At 43.3% G+C, this 18,423-nt stretch overlaps 1 protein-coding gene across 1 annotated transcript in view; it reads right to left on the reverse strand.

Moving 5' to 3' along the window:
• The window catches only part of col12a1b (collagen, type XII, alpha 1b), a 128,377-nt gene that overhangs the window by 46,492 nt on the left and 63,462 nt on the right, over nt 1-18,423 (reverse strand). Inside the window, exons 32-45 of the mRNA XM_069657266.1 lie at nt 16,052-16,181; nt 15,402-15,541; nt 14,768-14,897; nt 13,677-13,816; nt 13,435-13,564; nt 13,215-13,354; nt 10,762-10,891; nt 9,234-9,373; nt 7,080-7,209; nt 5,751-5,890; nt 5,471-5,600; nt 2,281-2,420; nt 1,859-1,988; nt 1,193-1,332 (exon numbers count right to left, since the gene is read on the reverse strand). Of these exons, the coding sequence (XP_069513367.1) occupies nt 1,193-1,332; nt 1,859-1,988; nt 2,281-2,420; nt 5,471-5,600; nt 5,751-5,890; nt 7,080-7,209; nt 9,234-9,373; nt 10,762-10,891; nt 13,215-13,354; nt 13,435-13,564; nt 13,677-13,816; nt 14,768-14,897; nt 15,402-15,541; nt 16,052-16,181 (1,890 nt within the window). The remainder of the gene's footprint in view (nt 1-1,192; nt 1,333-1,858; nt 1,989-2,280; nt 2,421-5,470; nt 5,601-5,750; nt 5,891-7,079; nt 7,210-9,233; nt 9,374-10,761; nt 10,892-13,214; nt 13,355-13,434; nt 13,565-13,676; nt 13,817-14,767; nt 14,898-15,401; nt 15,542-16,051; nt 16,182-18,423) is intronic.

Below are 18,423 nucleotides of genomic sequence, written 5' to 3' on the forward strand. Positions count from 1 at the left end.
AAGACTTCTTAAATGATATGATTACTACCAAATCTCACTTGGCCATAAGATTCCTGAAGTATGAGTTTCTTTCACTATTTTGCTTAAGAACGCAGACTTTCATGACTTCCAAGGACAAAATTTACGACTCCCAGTGCAGTTGGGGCATAACTTCACTTTGCATTAGATAATTATCTTCTAGCACATACAGTTTATTCTGCCAAACACTAATAAGACGAAGGCCTGGTGCAGACTGCCAGTTCAAACTGTTTTTGGGTTGGTTTTTTTTTGCATATTCAGATTGTATCCAGATTGATTTTTGCAAGTCTGGAAAGCAAAAAACAACATGAATGTGATTTTTCAAATCAGAACCAGGCCACATTAGAGCCGGTCTGAAATGTGAGCCTAATTGGATTATACGGATGCGTCTGAGTCTGGATGCTTCAGTCGCTCCTTTGAAAGTGTCTTCTGCGTCATGCAAAAAAGACAACAACAACGTAAATATGCAGAGATGGAAGTTCTTCAGACAGGCTGCGGGAAAAACACATGAGCCTTTTCTGACACTGAGTTTGTGACGGAGGAGTCCTGCACCACAACTTGACCATGCGATGATGGACATTAGCATGTTAGCATGCTAACATTTCTTATTAAACAACCATCGGCCACTTTTTGATCTAGGCACTGCTGCATCAAGACAGTGCATCATAACACACAAAGAAATTCACACAAATTGGACAAATTAAAAGTTAAAATCCAATTAGCCAGCGTCCCGTTTTTTTCATTTCCTGTTTGTGATCCCAGCAAAAAATACAAAAAGCAAACCGTTAACCAAAGACTGAGCTACATGAAAAGTCAGAGGATTAAGTCATTGGGAAGCATCATGTTGCTCGTCTGAAATCATGAATGTCCACAAACTTCAACAATTAAATACGGATATTGAAATATTTCAGTCTGAACCAAATTGTTGGACAGACAGACCCTCAGTAGAGTCATTCCAGGCAACGTGCAGTACTAATGGTTTATCTGGATGTCAGCTGCCCGAAGGAACAAATAAATAAATGTTCTTAAATAATATATTTTAGGACTGACCTCAGTCACATGTATGATGGCTATACTTAGCATGTAGAATTAGAGATGCTTTAAAACTCACACATCAGAATATACAGAGTAAAGGTCCTGTGACGAAGCACAGGAAGTGGGTCTGATGTCTCACCATGTCCTCGGCTCCTCCGGATGCAGGAACATAGAAGATGCGATACTGGCGGACGTTGCCCTCCGCCGGCTCCCAGCGCACCTTCAGGGAGCTGGTGGTGGGATCAGTGACCTGCAGATTCTTCACTCCGCCCAGAGCCCCTGGAAACACAACACAGAGCCATTACATGATCGTCAGTTTCCTGTTTGAGTTACAGTCGAGTCGGAGCGGCAGCCACAAATTACTCCGTCTTTGACCCTGACGGAGCAGCAGATGGGTGAAGTTTACTGCTTCGGGGGGGTTCAACAAGGCTGCTGTGTGACATCTGCTGACCTTCAAAGTACTTTTCTTTTATTGTCTTCACTTCTGTCATTGCACCAAAAGTATCTTGTGGGTGCTTTGTAACACTTTAAAACACACTACATTTGTCATATTTATTGTGCAAAGACAAACCTAAGGCAGGAAGTATTTCCTTTAAAATTCCACCTTTCTGGCACAAATAAGACCATTTCTATGCAAAGACAGAAATATCAATTCACACCAAGATTTTTGTGCTACAGTCAGTATTTAAAACGAGTATGGAGTCTTGATTTTAAGACTTGGTGGGTGGATTCTCTGCAGTCTGTTTGCCCGAGCTTCAAACAAACCAGGAGGGGGTTTTAGCTGCTGTGCTCCGGCTGAACTCACTTGTCTTCCCGTTCTCAGACGAGCGTTGTCCCTCCACGTCAGAGTAAATGGGCACCAGCGTCACTTTGTACTCGGTGTCCGGCTTCAGCTCTCTCAGCACCGTGTTGGTCGACATTCCTGACACCTGAGTCTGGAGAGGACGAAATGACAGAAAATGACATTTTATCGAGCACGTTAACGACTTCTCGTCTCATGCTGGGTTAGGACCTGGAGATTGTTTCAGCAGCTAGATAAATGAAGGTTTAGTGGGATACTGACGGACTCTGTAGGTGCTAGCTAGCGATGCAGGCATCAATACAAACAGTGAAGACCAAACATTATTTGTGAAACAGCTTTGCATTAAATTTAGCTACAGTATTATTTGTTGGCTTAAATAAATTAGATTTTCGTTATTAATGTCATTAGCTGAACAGAAAACCGACCATGCTCTCGCTTCCTCCGCCGGCAGGGACGTAGATGATCTGGTACTGCCTGACGTCGCCCTCGGCCGGCTCCCAGCGGACCCTGAGGGAGTTGGTGGTGGGGTCGGTCACCTGGAGATTCTTCACTCCACCGAGAGGCTCTGAAAGAGACATAAGAGACAGAGTGTTGGCTTTATGCTGCAGGGAGCGCAGGCTGGGTGGGATCCATCAGGACCATCCAGATGTCTCAACATCAGGGAGGTTGTCAATCACAGAGGAGTGTCTTTGTGTTTCCTGTCTGTCTGACATTTCTGGAGTTCAATGAAGCAAAAACTTCCTCCTTTAGTTTTTTTTACCTAAAAGAATGTCTATTAACAGTTCACTGCTGAGATAATCCTCTGCATTTGTTTAATCCTGCAGGGTGCAGCAGATGGGTGGGTAACCACATCAGGAGTGTCCAGATGTAGCAGAGTCGGGGAAGATGCCTAAACTTTCTGGCATTCATTATCTTCTTTTGTGAGCCACATACAAAATCTGCGTTCTGTCTTTAAGGACCGAGCTGGTGGTTTTCTGGTTTATTGTAGCTGATTTAGAACAAAATGAGGTTAATTGAGATAACTTCCTGTCTTGCAGGCAGACAGCGGGTTTAGTTCAGTTCTCTGGAGGTATGTTATTGTAGTGTGGTAGAGGGGGAATCAAGAACATCCACAAGTCCGCCTCTGAAAAGATTACATTTATATGCACCGAAATCATGTCAGGAATACATCAGTCATGTTTTCTGTAACAGTTTTTGCTTCTTAAAGCTCCAGATTAAAACCAAAACCTCCAAATCCATCCATCCATCAACTATACCGCTTATCCTGTTCAGGGTCGCAGGAGGCTGGAGCCGATCCCAGCTGTCATTGGGCGAGAAGCAGGGTTACACCTGGACTGACCACCAGTCAATCACAGGGCTGACACATACAGACAGACAACCTTTCACACTCACATTCGGGCAATTTAGAGTCACCGATGAGCCTAACGAGCATGTGTTTGGACTGTGGGAGGAAGCCGGAGTACCCGGAGGGAACCCATGCATGCAGGTGGAGAACATGGAGACTCCTATTATGGGGCGGGTTCATTCACTGAAGCATTTATGTAAATTACGAGTAGCAGAGTAGAGGAGGAGCGGCGAGAGGAGGCGTAACTAACACTGCAGTCATTGAGCGTGTATATCTGCTTCAGACCGACACAAGAGGCTCTTCTGCTGTTAAACACGCAGACGTGCCGGATCTTTGTTGCTTTTTTCCTCCCGGTAAGTTAAGTCTGTTTTAGTTAGTGGATGTGGCTACAGCGGCTCCACCTGTCGAGCTCTACTGCACAGGCTCCAAAAAACGTCACCAGCGAAAGATGGCAGTGCCCACCTCGGGGGTATTTCTGCTTCAGTTTTGTACAATGAGAGTAGATGGAGACGTGTCGCCCATCTGTATATACAATCATTGGTCTACGCCGGTTGATTACGCCCCTGGAAATCAAAAATGTACGGAGACATTCCAGGCTAATCGAGACGAATTGGTTGAGTGTTGGCTTTTAAAAAATTTGAAGCTTATAAAGCTTCAGGGAGAGGAAGCAGTGGAGCTACATCACACAACAAAGGCCAGGTATTCAAGGAATGTTTACACCGGTAACTCCCATTTGTTGTGTATCAGCAAGGACGCAGAAAATTGGTTAAATAAAGAGCATGTGGGATTAAAGGCTGCAGGTATGGTGCTGAATCTGTATCACCATGCTAACCAGTTGGACCACGGTTCAAGTCTGGACGAGGATCTTTGTTGGCTTTGACCCCATCTTCTCCTGAATTGAAGCTTGTAACGACCTCATCTGTCACAGAGAACAGAAATGTAACTGAAGGGACGAGCACAAGGCTCATCCACAGCTTAAATCCATAACCCCTGCTGTTGTTTTGCTTTGTCCTCTGAGCCTTTGAGTCGCGCTGAGTTACATAAAAACCCAAATGAAAACAATAAATAAATAAATCAGAAACATCAATGGCATGACAAGAATAATGGGACTTTTATAGTCGCCATAAAACATCGGTTCTTAAGATGTCGGATTGCCCTTGAATGCACCAACAGAGAGAGATTACAGAACCAGGACAAACTGCACGATCGCCTCTGGACGGTCTGAAGTCAATCTGAAAATGTTTAGCATCCTTTGGATCTTTTGGTCCAGTTTAGAATAGACGATGGAATAAGGACGCTAACTTCCAGGGCGGTGAACAATGGCACATTTAAGTTCTCTAAACTGCATCCATGTCCCCCCCGCTTACAGCAAAGTCTGTCACTTATGAAAGAAGAAAATCACAGACGTAATGAAATGAAACTTTCCTCTCAGGCATCATCTGAAGCGAGGAGCGTAGAACAATCAAATAATCGAATCAACATGTACCCGAGGACTCTCTAAATCCCACCATTAATGCCATTTAGAGTTCTTGAACTAACGCCACCCTCTGCTTCGCTTTACCCAGCAGACACCCCTCTGCTCTACAAAGATCCTCCATGCATTATGTCACGCTCCAACGTTGTGTTTCAATGAGGAAAACATTTTGTTAATGAAGCAAAGATGACATTTCAGTGTGTCGTTAATGGACTAGAACTAGTATCATTCTTTGAAACTGTATTTTTTACCAGTAAAGAGAGATGTCATAAATCTTTACCAAAATGAGCCAAGAGTTTATCTTCAGCCGGTGCACGAGAGACGGGAAGTTTTGACTAAGATAATTAAACTTTGTTGGCTGAGGGGACTTTAGTTTCTCCGACCGTCTCTGTTGTTTACTCTTCCACTCCAAACTGCCGCTGTGAGGTAGGCGCTCATCACATGTCATGCCAGCTCCCCCAAACCTCTCCATCGCCCCGTAGGGGAGGGGCTGTTAGTTTAGGGAGCGCTTGATTTGATATGCAGCAGAGTTTTATACGGGCGGAGCATTTTAAACGTCAACATCACCGTCAGTCACGTTTATTTAATCGAGGGAAGACAAAGTTGTGACGGGATTAATATTGGATTGATTGTGCAGCCGTAGTTTGTGAAAGTTGGTTTACAAGTTAGTCTTGGTCCTATCTGGGCAAACAGGAACATGTCAGCTTTGATTATTTGACTCTCTCTGGAACTAAACACACACATACTCTGTTAACTGCTGCAACATCCTCATGAGTCAGGACGCTGAGTCACTCACTTGTCTTCCCCTTCTCCGCCTGTCGTATGCCCTCCACGTCTGGGTAGATAGGAACAACGGCCACATTGTAGACGGTGTCAGACTCCAGGTTCCTGAGGGTGGTGCTGGTGGTGCCTCCCGACACCTCCTCCTGTTCAGGGAAATGTTAAAACATCTGTCAGCACGATCACGACTTCATCAGATAAAGGTGGGAATGTCTAAACAGAGGTGGAGCTGGATTGGAACTGTTCAAGGCTTCTGACAGTTTATTACATCCCGACTTAAATAAAACAGTTCCTACCATCCGTTCTTCGCCTCCCGGTTCAGCTGCGTAGAAGACCTTGTAGCTGCGGACATTTCCGACCGCTGGATCCCAGCGGGCCGTCAGAGTGTTGATGGTCGGGTCGATCACCTGCAAGTTCTTCACTCCACCCAAAGGATCTGAGAGGAAGGAGTACTCGATTAGAGCTAATGGATCTTTGATGATGAGTTCGTTCTGTGTTTCTGTCTATTTTTAGGGAGCGCTGTGAGGACATTTACTGTTGAGCTAAGTCATAACCCACTTCTCAAGGTTTCATGGAGTGTAACTCATAGTTGGTTTGAGCCAGTCATTATTATGTAACTCAACATTTGGTAACGCAGTTATTAACAATGTAATAAAGCTGTACAGAATATTTTCCTGCCTTTAACAAACTACAAAGTTTAACGTAGAAGCCGCCACAGTCAGTTCACCCAATTGGTCTAACAGCACCCAGTGCACATGTGGATCACAGAGACAGCTCTCAATTCTTGAATACATCACACCTCTGTCTCTCAGATACCACAACAATAAGTTATGTGGTTATAAATATGCACATGTGAACCTTACTGTTTGCACTGACTCTGCTTCTCACGGTTAAATTTACACTGTACCTTTAGCAGCGTCTCTTATTTACAAGTCTTGTCAAAGATTTTGCAGGTTTAACAAAGGGCAGGTGTTGCTCTCAGGGTCAATAAAGTATCTGTCTGTCTAAGTTGTTGTAACTGAATTATTGAAGGTTGAATCTTCCACAAACATTAAATGTATGATTACAGTCCTGGCCTTAACACTTCTACATGATAATATCCATCTTTAGTCAAAGCACCGCCTGCCATCAACATGAATTAAGCCCTGCGTGTCAATAATTTGACGTTTTCATGGTTCAGTCTGCAGCTGGAACAAGATGTATTATTATCTGGTCTTCTCTCGGGGACACAAACAGGACAAAGTTATAGATGTAGATAGTTACAGGTACATGCAACACCTGCAGACTTACAAGAAAGCCTATTGGGTCCACGCCGTGCAACCAACAGGAAGTCTGCAGTTTTAAATTCAAGTGTTTATCTTGCAGGTAAATCCAAAACAATTTCAGTGATGGAAAAAAAGACTCTGAAGTTACTGTTTCAAAAAAGTCTCTTAAAACCTGCTTGAACTATTTTTATGTTTCTGTCTCATTTGTGTCTTATTTCACTGCTGTTTTAATATTTGATGGAGCTTTATAAGAGCTTGTGGAGCTGCAGAAAGTTATCGGCCCATGTGGACAATAAACTTTTCCACATCGAGTGAAACGACTTCTGGCTCAAATCACTCCACAGACCCGCCTGAACTCACTTGTCTTCCCGTTTGCAGACTGAGATTTGCCCTCCATCTCATGGTAGACCGGCACCAAGGAGACGGTGTACTCGGTGTTCGGCTCCAGGTTCTTCAGGACGGTGGAGGTGGAGGTCCCAGACACCTGGTCCTGGTGGAGGAGAAGAGAAATAACTTTGAACTGGGTGAACTGGAGGGTTCTTAGAAAAGACGTTAGGAGGAAAAGAGGAGTTTGGCAGCCGCAGAAAGACTCTCAGACCGAACGATGTTACACTTTAATGTTCTGTGAGCCCAGTTTTCTTGGACGCAGCTTCAGTCAGTAACTGTCTGTGTGCGGCTCAGTAACAGGAACAGTAGACGCTCGGAGATAAAGTCGGATTAACGCAGAAAGCTTCCACTTCAAAAACTGTCCGGGGACCGTCCAGGCCTTCGAGCTAACCACCAAACTGGCAGCGGGAGCGAGTGCACGTCTCCCTCTGCATGATATAAATTCTAATCTAATAGTGAATCCTAAAATCAGCCAGAGAGATGAGATAACTGAAGTTGTTTCCAAACAAATGATCCGATTTCACGACATTTCTTAAACCAAATCACAATGAAATGGACCCTCGAGATACTGTCACTGCTTTATGGGAAACAGTTGGAAATGTAAAACCCTCGCACAACACTGCCAAATGTTTTCTATTAGCTACATGGAGATTTAAAGGAGGCAGCATCATCCAGAGGTTTTCATCTTTAGGTAACTCAACATTTTTTGTTTCTTTTCAGCATCAGAAAATACATTTCTTGTACGAAACAGCCGTGAAAACAACGTTAATCATCTCACGCCACTGGCAGCGCTCCACGTCTGTTGACGAAAACTTAAATTTGAGGCCAAATTTGCTCCGAAAGTTCAGAAGAAGAAGAGTCAGATGAGGAAGAAGACAAAGAAACACCTGCTCCTTCAGGTAATTCTTCTCATGTTGGGACAATATAAACAGCCAAACACATCCACAACTTGTCAGTAGCGTTTGTAAATCAGCTGAAAACCTTTTAACATTTCTCACAAAAGCTTCTGAAATAATTGGCCGTACATGTGGTGCAAGCAGGGAGCGAGAGACGGTGGAACGATTTGGGATTAAACACAAAGCAGATATGCTTTTAAAGTTTGACCAGTGCTCTTTGTTCCGCTCCGTTCTGCTCCAGTTTGGCTCTGGTTCCACTCACACTGAGTTAGAAGCAGATCTGACCCAGAATGTATCAGGAATGAGCTGCTGTGTAGTTTACTCTTCAGAAAGAAGGACTCATATTTGTGCTTTAGCAGCCCTAACTTTCTTGGAGCGAGCGGGGGTGAAAACTAAATTTACAGGAGGAACAGATAATTTGTTGGAGCAAAGAAAAAGAAACATTATAAAGTCATAAATTGCACATGAATCTTCTCTGGACATCCACCCAAGTGCATAACACACTTAATAAAGTCGTCAGCCACGACTTCAGGATGGTTGTTTGTTGGATAAGCCTCCATCCACAAAACAAAACAGCTGAAGCCACTGATTTAAAGTAGTTTTGTTTATGGTTTGTCTGTAATGCAGGTTTGTTTATTTTCAGTATCCATCATGAGGATACGAGCATACAGCACAGCAGCATCTGTTAGTTTGCAGAATATAAGATGTATTTAGATGCGTTTGCAACATTGTCTTTGAAACTTTCCATGCTAAAAAAAGCCTTTTAATTCAATCAATTTGGACCTAAATCTCTCAAAAGATTAATAGTAGAAGGAAACTACTATAAAAGAAGTTGCAATTACCTTAATAAAAGATAATGTTCTTTCACGGAGGGACAGAAAAGGAGGATTTTTCTTCTTTTTGGTTTAAATTAAGGTTAATTTGTCTCTTCTAACTGAAGCCGAACAATCACTTTACTTAAAGGCAGCTAAACTTCTTGTTTAAAGTGGTTTGAATTAAAACAAACATCTCATTTCCCTTTTCAGGCAGCCATAAAAACCAGGACACTAACGAAGCATGGATGAAGCTTCTGGTAAAAATCCAACATCTGGAACATCTGAAATATTTCACAGTTACATAAAGCTGGCCGAGTTCTGCCTCCTCCTCTGCCATCAAAGCTTTCAGTGAAGATGAAATCATCTCAGGAACTGTCTGGTGATGTAAGATCTGCGGAGCGTAGAAGCAGTCTTACCACTTCCTGCTCTCCTCCAGCAGCGGGCACCCAGATGACGATGTACTCGCGCACGTTTCCCTCTGCCGGCTCCCAGCGGACGTTCAGGGTGCTGGTGGTGGGATCGGTCACCTGCAGGTTCTTCACGAAACCCAGCGGCCCTGAGCGGAGACACGAAACAGGAAGATGAATTCAGAGCTTGGATGGGAGCGTCACACAGCTGCTGTCTAGTCAGAGGTTACTGGTGTCCTGGGGGTCGTTAGTTCAGATGCTGGACGGCGAGAAAATAGATGTTTTGTTGTTCACTTTTCCTTCAGGTCCAATGATTCAGACGCACTTCTACTCACATTGATGCTGCCATATGTATTTGTGTTACCGCTGGGAAGTGATTTTTCTGGTTCTGTCAATCAAATCGCTCCCAGCTGAAGTCATTAATCAACAGCAGAATGTTTTTGCAGCCAGAGGAGGATGCAAACCAAATAACCTGACTGCTTCTTATGGAAACAGCTGTGCATGCTTTTTTTTAATGCCTCAAGATTATGACTTCATTTCTTTTGTCTCAAGAATAAAAGACAAGCGACCTTAGGTCACGAGAAAACAACTGATTTCTTTCCTCTTGTTTCTTAAAATGTCGTCAGGAGCGCCTGCACTGCCAGCATGCAGCGTCTCTGCTCTCAAGAAACCGTAGCAGCTGATTCAAGCTGCAAAATCAACAACTACCCTCTTTAATCAAAGCACGAGACTGTACTTCAATCACGGTTTATCACAGACCGTTCAGCATCTCATCCTGTCCAGAAACCGGTCATCTGCTGAGCTGAAATCTGCCTCGTGTTTTCTTTCCATAACAAGATGATCAACTAGCGATATGTGGACCATAACAGCCATTGGTGGCTTCTGCAGAGTCTTCATGTACATTTTCACTCTTCACTCCTTTGATTCTATGTGGGGAATGACAACACTAAGAAAATCTGGCACCTCTGATAAAGTGAAACTTCGAAGAGAAACTAATGCTTCCTAAAAGACGAACTACACTTGACATTTAACTAAACCATAAGAGAGCTCGGAAATAAATAAAAATAATGCCTTTTTTCCCATTAGCATTAAGCTCTGAGGCCCAAATTCATCAATGACTGACACATTTTTCAACTGGAAGTTATTAGCCAAATGGCCACCCTCAGGATAAACTGGCTGAAGATTTTAAGACTTATAGTCTGTCTCTCTCTATTTTCAGTAGCCATAAAAGCTCCCAAAGCAGCTCTTACTCGAAATGATCTGTTTCGTCCTCGCGTTGGTTACTTTCTTTCAGTCTTTTTTTGCGTCTTTATATCAGGACAGCTGAAGAGAGACAGGAAATGTGGGGAGGAGGGAGTGGGGGACGACATGCACCAAATGACAGCAGAGAGAGTCGAACCTGCGATCAGTGCGTCGAGGACTGTAGCCTCTGTACACGGGGCGCCCGCTCTACCAACTGACCTAAACCAGGGCCCGCGGCGCAGGTCCAGGTTGAGGTTGATTTAAATCGCACACGATCACAGAGTCAGATACTCACTTGTCTTCCCGTTGTCGGTCAGGCTGGGTCCGTCTCCCTCGGCGTAGACGGGGACCACGGTGACGGTGTAGCGGGTGTCCGGCAGAAGCTTCTCCAGGACGGTTTTGGTGGTGCTCTCTGACACTTGCTCCTGCAAACAGACACGTGGTGAACTCGACACCCTTTGGATCTCGCCTTTAGCATGAAGGTTTATACGCTAGCTGCCAACTTCAACTGCTTGTTGTTTTAGGCTGTTGTCGTGGCAACATTCACAACATATAAACTATTTTTTTACTCTAAAATAAAAATATATCTTTGTGTTTTTTAGAGCAGAAACTGTCTCTAAATGATGATAAGATTTTCCCACAGAAACCATTTAACCAGGTTAAAATTTGTCACTTTTTTTACTTGTTTGTTGTTAGTAGTTAAACGATAATTATTCCTGTAATGCGAGGGCGTGTACAGTTCTGATTCAGAACTGAAGAAGCAACGTGAACAGCGTTCACATTCCTCTGGCAAAGGAGCTAAAAAAGTCTGTAAAATTTACTCTGACAAACTAATTTGTGGTAAAAGTTATGTCATCGGCAGAGAGGAACGAAGTGTCTCTGAACACGAGCGGCCAAGTCATCAGTCAGCTGCGTCGTGAGCTGTTGTTTCAGTCTCTGTCTGAATGAGCTCTGACAGCAGAAACTTATTCTGTTCAAGCTCCAGAAATATAAACCCCATGAGGGATGAGGGATGCTCCATAGATAAAGGATTAAGGTGCTTTTGTGTGTGTGACAGCTGCATGATGGGATTAGGCTGGCAGAAAGCATGACATCACTAAATCCCTGTTGAGCGCTTTGATCGTTTTGTATTCAAACAAACTCTGACAGCTTTTTTATTAACTCCTGCTGCAAAAGCTGCCACATTTCAAACTGAGGATTCGCCCAGCCACGATTGTTTTATTTGTTTTTACTGCCAACACTCAAAGATTCCCCCAGAATCTCATTTTCTCAATCGAGGGTAAAAATACCCAAAGAGGGGCGTGTCACAGAGGGAGGGTGTTCCAGAAACAGAAACATCTGATACTTGAACCTTTTCCACATCGCATCACAAAGTCATCCAGCAGTGAAACCCAACAGCGCTCAGATTCGAAACAAGTTGAGGAGACACTGGTCTCGACTCAGAGACGAACAAGTGTGTTTGTTTTATAGATAGGGCAGGAAAAAGAGATCATCTCAATCTGAACGCCTCCTTAAATCCTTACAGTCAGCAGTCAGCGCTCTGGTTTAAATGGAGCTGTCATTTAAAGGCGGAGAAATCTAAACAGTCCGATAGAACAAACTTAAACTTCGTGTTTTACGTTTGTTTTTGTCTTTTATTTATTTATATCCTGTTTTTTTTATTAAATCAGTTATTCCCTCTCAGTCATTTCTCTTATCTTGTAGAAGAGAAAAAATGATCCACCGGGATCACAAACATTCAGGTTTTATCTAATTTTAGTTAAACTAATCCTAACTCAATTAAACTCAACTGAAGACTTACTTGACTTGATTTCAGCATCCTGACTTCGATAACTCAACTCATCCTAAGTTAACATTTCTTGAAGCAAGTAAACTCGACTTCTCTGCAATCAACTCAAGTGAACTTAACTCCAACTTATCCAGGTTCACTTCTATCCACACAGCTCAAACTATTCTTGTTCGAGTTGTCCAATGTCAATTAAACTCTACCTAACTTAAGTTAACTCAACTCATCTATTTGTTCCAACTCAGTTTGACTCTTCTCAGCCCAAGTTACCTAGACTCGACTAAAGTTAACTTCTCCCCACTCAACCTCAACGGTAAATGGACTGTACTCATATAGCGCTCTTCTAGTCTTTGAGACCACTCAAAGCTTTCACACTACATGTCACATTCACCCATTCATACACACATTCACACACTGGTGGCAGAGGCTGCTACCTCAACTGTCAATCAGTCAATCACATTCATACCTGTTGGCTATGCCTTCAGGAGCAATTTGGTTCAGTGTCTTGCCCAAGGACACTTCGACATATAGACTGAGGGAGCTGGGGATCGAACCTCCGACCTCGACTCTACCACTGAGACACAGCCGCCCCTAATTCACTTAACGTGACTTAGTTAAGGTTACGATGTCACGACTCAGTTCAAGCTATTCTTACTCAACTTGACTCAGGTGACCTTAACTCGACTTAAATCAAATTAATCAGACTCAACTCAAGTTATCCCTTCTTGCCTCAGGTTAACTTACCTTACTCAGTTCAAGTAACCTCTCCTCATCTAAGGTTAACTCTAAATCAACTCCAGTTAACTTGACCTGCTCAAGTAAACCTGCTCTTACTGAAGCTAACTCAAGTCTACTCAACGTTTTCCCTCTTTATTGTATCATAAAGTCGGACTTTGCTTAATTTCTGTTCCATGTTTAATTGGAGATATTTTTCTGTAAACAAGGGAACAAGAGGAACTCACCACAATCTCCATCCCTCCATCTGTAGGAGTGTAGATGACTTTGTAACCCTGAACATTGCCATCAGCAGGATTCCAGGTCACAGTCAGAGTGGTGATGGTCGGGTTGGTCACCCTCATGTTGCCCACTCCGCCCAGAGGCACTGGGGGCAGAAACATGATCGTCGTTAAACTTCCAAACTGTTTTAACTTTGTTACAATCCAACTTGATTTTACAACTTACGTGTCTTTCCCTCCTCTGACTGCCGTTTTCCCTCTCTTGCAGGGTAGACTGGTAACACAGACACTGTGTACGGCGTGTCGGGCAACAGGTTCCTGAGGATGATGGAGGTGGAGCCAGTAGGAACCTGCTCCTGTTATCCAAAATTAATGACAAATATTAATTGACATGATAAGTCACCTGATAGGTTGCTTTTGAACCAGCTGCTTGAACATCAGCCTGATTTGTTTTTGTCGTTATCTCACCATCTCCTCGAGGCCACCAGCAACGGGCACGAAGAAGACCTTGTACAGGCGAACAGCTCCGTCAGCAGGTTCCCAGTTCACAGTGAGAGAGGTCATGGTGGGGTCGGTCACCTCCAGGTTCTTCACTCCTCCCAGGGGTCCTGAACAAGAGGACAGCTCAGGTTGCTGATAATTTATCAGGTCTATACTTTGGCATTACAGGATTGCCTCAAGTAGTTAGAGGCACCAGGCCTGTATTTGAAGCAGGCTTATATTAGAGGAATTACTTTTTTCATAGTACCTTTGTTTATAGCACATTTGGTCAACTCAACACACCGCATGCTTCTCGAATTAAACATATTCCTACGTTTCAGTCGACTGAATCTTAATCTTCATTTCTTAACAAGGCTTTTATTGTGCAAGATTTGCAGGAGCCAATTTTGGACAATTTAGTGACCGTAATGGTTTTCCAAAAGCACTCGAAATCTATTGCCGCCTTGTGGCACTTCTCGGTACTACAAATTACAGTTTGGCTGGGACGTTAACGCTATAGACTGTATGAATAATGGATGTAGCCACCGTGACGTCACCCATTGGTTTCTCGACTGCGTAACTGAAGCCCAAATATGGCGGCCACCATGTTGGTTTACAGGAGCCTGAAGTGACCAAATCTGGATGAGAGGGTGGAGCTGCAGAAAAGCGAGTGGTTGAAAAACGCCAACAGTCAGGAGGACATGCTGTTTGTGACGGTGACTGACTGCAGGTGTATATTTATCAGACTAAACGAGAAGCAGACTTGCCACTCTTGGTTTCTGAAGCCTCAAGTGGCCACTCGAGGAACTGCAGTTTTTTGCACGTCCGCATTGGCTTCATTTTTCCACACTGGAGGTTGCCGCTTGGTTAACACACATACGCCTGCCTTTTAGACCTTTTACTCAATCAAATGTACCTTTTTAAATTCAGTTGCGTTTAAAGTACATGGACGATTTTTGTCTGTGTTGTTTTTGTCTTTCTATAGGACACCATTCAATTTGAGACGATGCCACTGAAAGGAATCTCCCTGTAAAAGATCAGTTGTTTAAATTTAAGTGTAGCTCAGCGTTCAGTCTTACTTGTCTTTCCATTTTCAGACATCGTCTTTCCATCTCCAGCAGCGTAAACCGGCACCAGAGACACGGTGTAGAGCGTGTCGGGCTGCAGGCCTCGCAGCATGGTGTTGGTTGTGCCTGCAGACACCGTTTCCTGATTTAACAAGAACATACACCATTTAGCTGCTTCCATTCCAGACAGACAGAGAAACAAGCATGCAAGTGCTCAAACTATAGAAAGTTGCTCAGCTTTATGAGCTTTCAATGTTTGAGCAGTGTAATTAACCCCCATTTAACGGTCCAGTCATGTGTGCTACTAGCAGAAAACAGTGTTTTAATGGGCTAACATGAGGGATTTATGACAAAGAAGGATAGGCACAAGCTGTCTTAAAATATGTCCTGACATTGTGCATCGTTGGCTTTTCAACAAGCACTGACTCAACTTTGTTTTACAAGAAACTATAAACTATTATCAGGCTGAAACGTTGGGGTGAGGTGCAGAGGCGTGGGGTTATGTCACTTAATAAGAAAGACAAACATTCATAGTTGGACGTATTCTTCGGATGAGATGTTTGACTGATTTAAAAGCAACAGACATGTCTGAACACAGAAGGTGAACAACAGAGTGCCAGCCGCATGGTTTTCCTACCAGTCCTACCATGCTCTCGGCTCCTCCGGCAGCAGGAACATAAACAACTTTGTACTCCTTCACTCGGCCCTCAGCCGGCTCCCAGCGCACGTTCAGCGTGGTCATGGTGGGGTTCAACACCTGCAGGTTCCTCACTCCACCCAGAGGCTCTGAGGGAGCAGAAAAAACTTTATTCAAGGATCTATTGTGGGAGATTTGACATCTTACTCTGTTATTTCTATGAAAGCTGCAGTTTCATGTTACTTTATGGTAATCGATTCACAGGGGCATAAATAAAACCATTTCCTCGCTACTTTCTCTTGTTTCCCTCTATGTCACTACCCTGTGTAAGCTATGTAACATCAATTTCTCATGAACTTTTTTTCAGATGATAAAAGTGGCTTTCCAAGTGCATTTACTTTGTACAAATGTGAGAATTTTCAAACCCTCAGTCCCAGTTTGATGTCTTGTTTCAATTAGAAACAATTCTTGAGTAATTAGCTGAATGTTTTAATGTTGAACTTGTAATAAAGTACTTTTCCAACGGTGTGGGCGCTGTTATGTGACAATCTGAGTTCTTTTTCCACCATTGTCAGACACAACAGTGGCAGATATTTACTGACAAACTCTTTAAACTGCAGCCCAGAGAGAAATATGTTCCTGTGACGTTTAGCTCTTACTGGTTTGTCCTTCTCCAGAGATGTCTCTGCTGACTCCAGTCGGGTACACGGCGGCCACACTGACGGAGTACTGAGTGTCGGGATCCAGCTTCTGCAGGATATTAGTGGTCTTCTTCCCTCCAACCTGAGCCTGTTCACAGGAAACATGTCAGCAGTGAGACTCTTTGGTGACTCGTCGTCTTTAGACTCTCATAACCACTTTCAAAAGCTGACAAGTTTCAGACGCATGAATAAATGTTGCAGCCAATGAACTAACGCTGGCTGTGACAACGTTGGCATATGGAAACAGGAAATAGTCCTCGAGTTTGGGGTTATTCAGTTCACAAAAGCTAAAGTTACCACATCTCTCGCCTGGCGTTTTCCAGTCTCCAAAAACTAAACTGAAGCTCCAAATGTACAGTAATCCACATTGTGTTTTGGAGACCAGCAGTTTTCCGAGGACAAAGTCAGCAAACTTTTTAAATGATTTAAACATGAGCGAGTTAAGTATTTATCTGGAGGGGAATCACAGTAATCCTCGGGGAAATCCAGAGCAAACAACTCATGGAAACGATACGACACTGTAAACACATTCACTGAGGGTATAAACAGTTTGCCTGGTAGTTAAGAGATAAATGACAGCGGGTATCACATCACATTTACATCACTATTTTCGGTATTTGGCTGAAGCTGTATTATGAGAAACATGCACTGAGTCAGTGTCTGGCTCGGGTTAGTTTACTGATGTGGGGGATCAAACTTGTGGTGTTTAGTTTATGAGATGATCTTTCAGGATGATCACACAGTAAGTGGACTTTTCTTTACACTGTATTAATCCCAGATGCCAAATCAGCACAAGAGGGCATTTTTTAAACCATAAACTGTTTTTAAATTGTGTTTAATTTGGGTGAAAATGAGTGTTTAACCTGACTAATAACTGCATTATCTTTCTACTTTCTTTAAAGTTAAAAGTCCAACTCAATTCATGTTGCTTATGTAAACATACACTCTCAATACTTTCTGACTTCCTGTCAGTGGCTCAAGGCCCATTAGTTCCCACCAAGCAGGTAAATCTTTAAAAAAACACCAACAAATATTTAGTTTCATTCGTTTGTTTTTATAAGCCGAGGGATATTAAATAATTTGTTGGGGACTATTTCTAGCGGCGAATTACTTCACATTTGGAGCTCTAGTGAGTATTTGGGGCAGCAGGACGGTGGATGTTGGATAGAGTCAAAATAAAGTACAGTGTGTGTGTGACCATATGACCCAGACAGCACACCACAAACTAACACATTCATTCACCAACAACCAGAGTTCAACTCTCACAGCTGGAAATCTCACTAAATCTCTGGCGCTCAAACAAGACTTTAGAGTAAACAAACATGGCGGATGGCGTGAACACGGGCTGTACATGTTACTTAATGCTTTTGTAGCCATGGCTGCGGTTGTTGTGCTTCCTTCTTCAGTCATCTTGATTCCTGATTAGCTATTGTTTGGTTCCACGTGACGATCCACAGAGTGCATGCTCGGCTGTCTTCGGGGTTCCCCCCACACAACAGGACATCAGATCGTAAATACTGAACATGTTTAATTTTATCTAAAATCTGTGCGGCCACGACGTTCTTCCAAGAAGCAAGTAAAATCACTCTGAACATCCCTCACACCACAGGAACATCTGAAGAGATCATCTTTAGAACCATCACAACATCAGGACTTTGGACTCCTTGCCTCTGACATCATGTCCATACTGAGCGATCTCAGCTAAGATGAAACTGTCAGTTGATGTAAAGTTGTTCCATAATGTTGATTTAAAGGTACAGTTCAAGCTTAAATCAACTCCAGCCTGCAGACTCTCACAGGGATTCCTCACATTGTTGTTTCTGTGGGTGTCCTGCACGATTTATTCCACTGTGAGTTAAAGCAAGACCACCTCAGTGTGGAGCTATACTTCTCCTCGGCTGTGAAGTCATTATACATAATGTTATATCAGATAGCATCAGCAGTAGTTTTCCATCGTATTTGCAGAATTCCCAAAGTGGACTATTCCTGTTGTCCCCCATTCAGCGCGGTGATGAAACCTTGAGCTCATCCGTGCACAAACAAACATCCTGTCTGGCTTCACATGACGGATGTTAAAATCAACAAGCCTGCAGAAGACAGCGCAGCTCCAGATGCTCCCAGTCTTCAGGGTAACACATCTGACGTAGCGAGGGGATCAAAGCTGCTGACATCATGATTGGGCCCTGACACTTTGTTTGGGGGAACTCTGTCATAACATCTCAGAGACACAATGAAATGTGTAACTCACTGGGATTCTTTTCATATTGCCCATAGTTTCCTTTCAAGTTATTTCCAGCTCTGATCACTGTTGAGTCATCCAGTGTGAATGC

The sequence above is a fragment of the Semicossyphus pulcher genome, unplaced genomic scaffold, assembly GCF_022749685.1.
Source record: "Semicossyphus pulcher isolate SPU_LCO1_2020_fin unplaced genomic scaffold, fSemPul1.0.p SCAF_11, whole genome shotgun sequence".
NCBI lineage: Eukaryota > Metazoa > Chordata > Actinopteri > Labriformes > Labridae > Semicossyphus > Semicossyphus pulcher.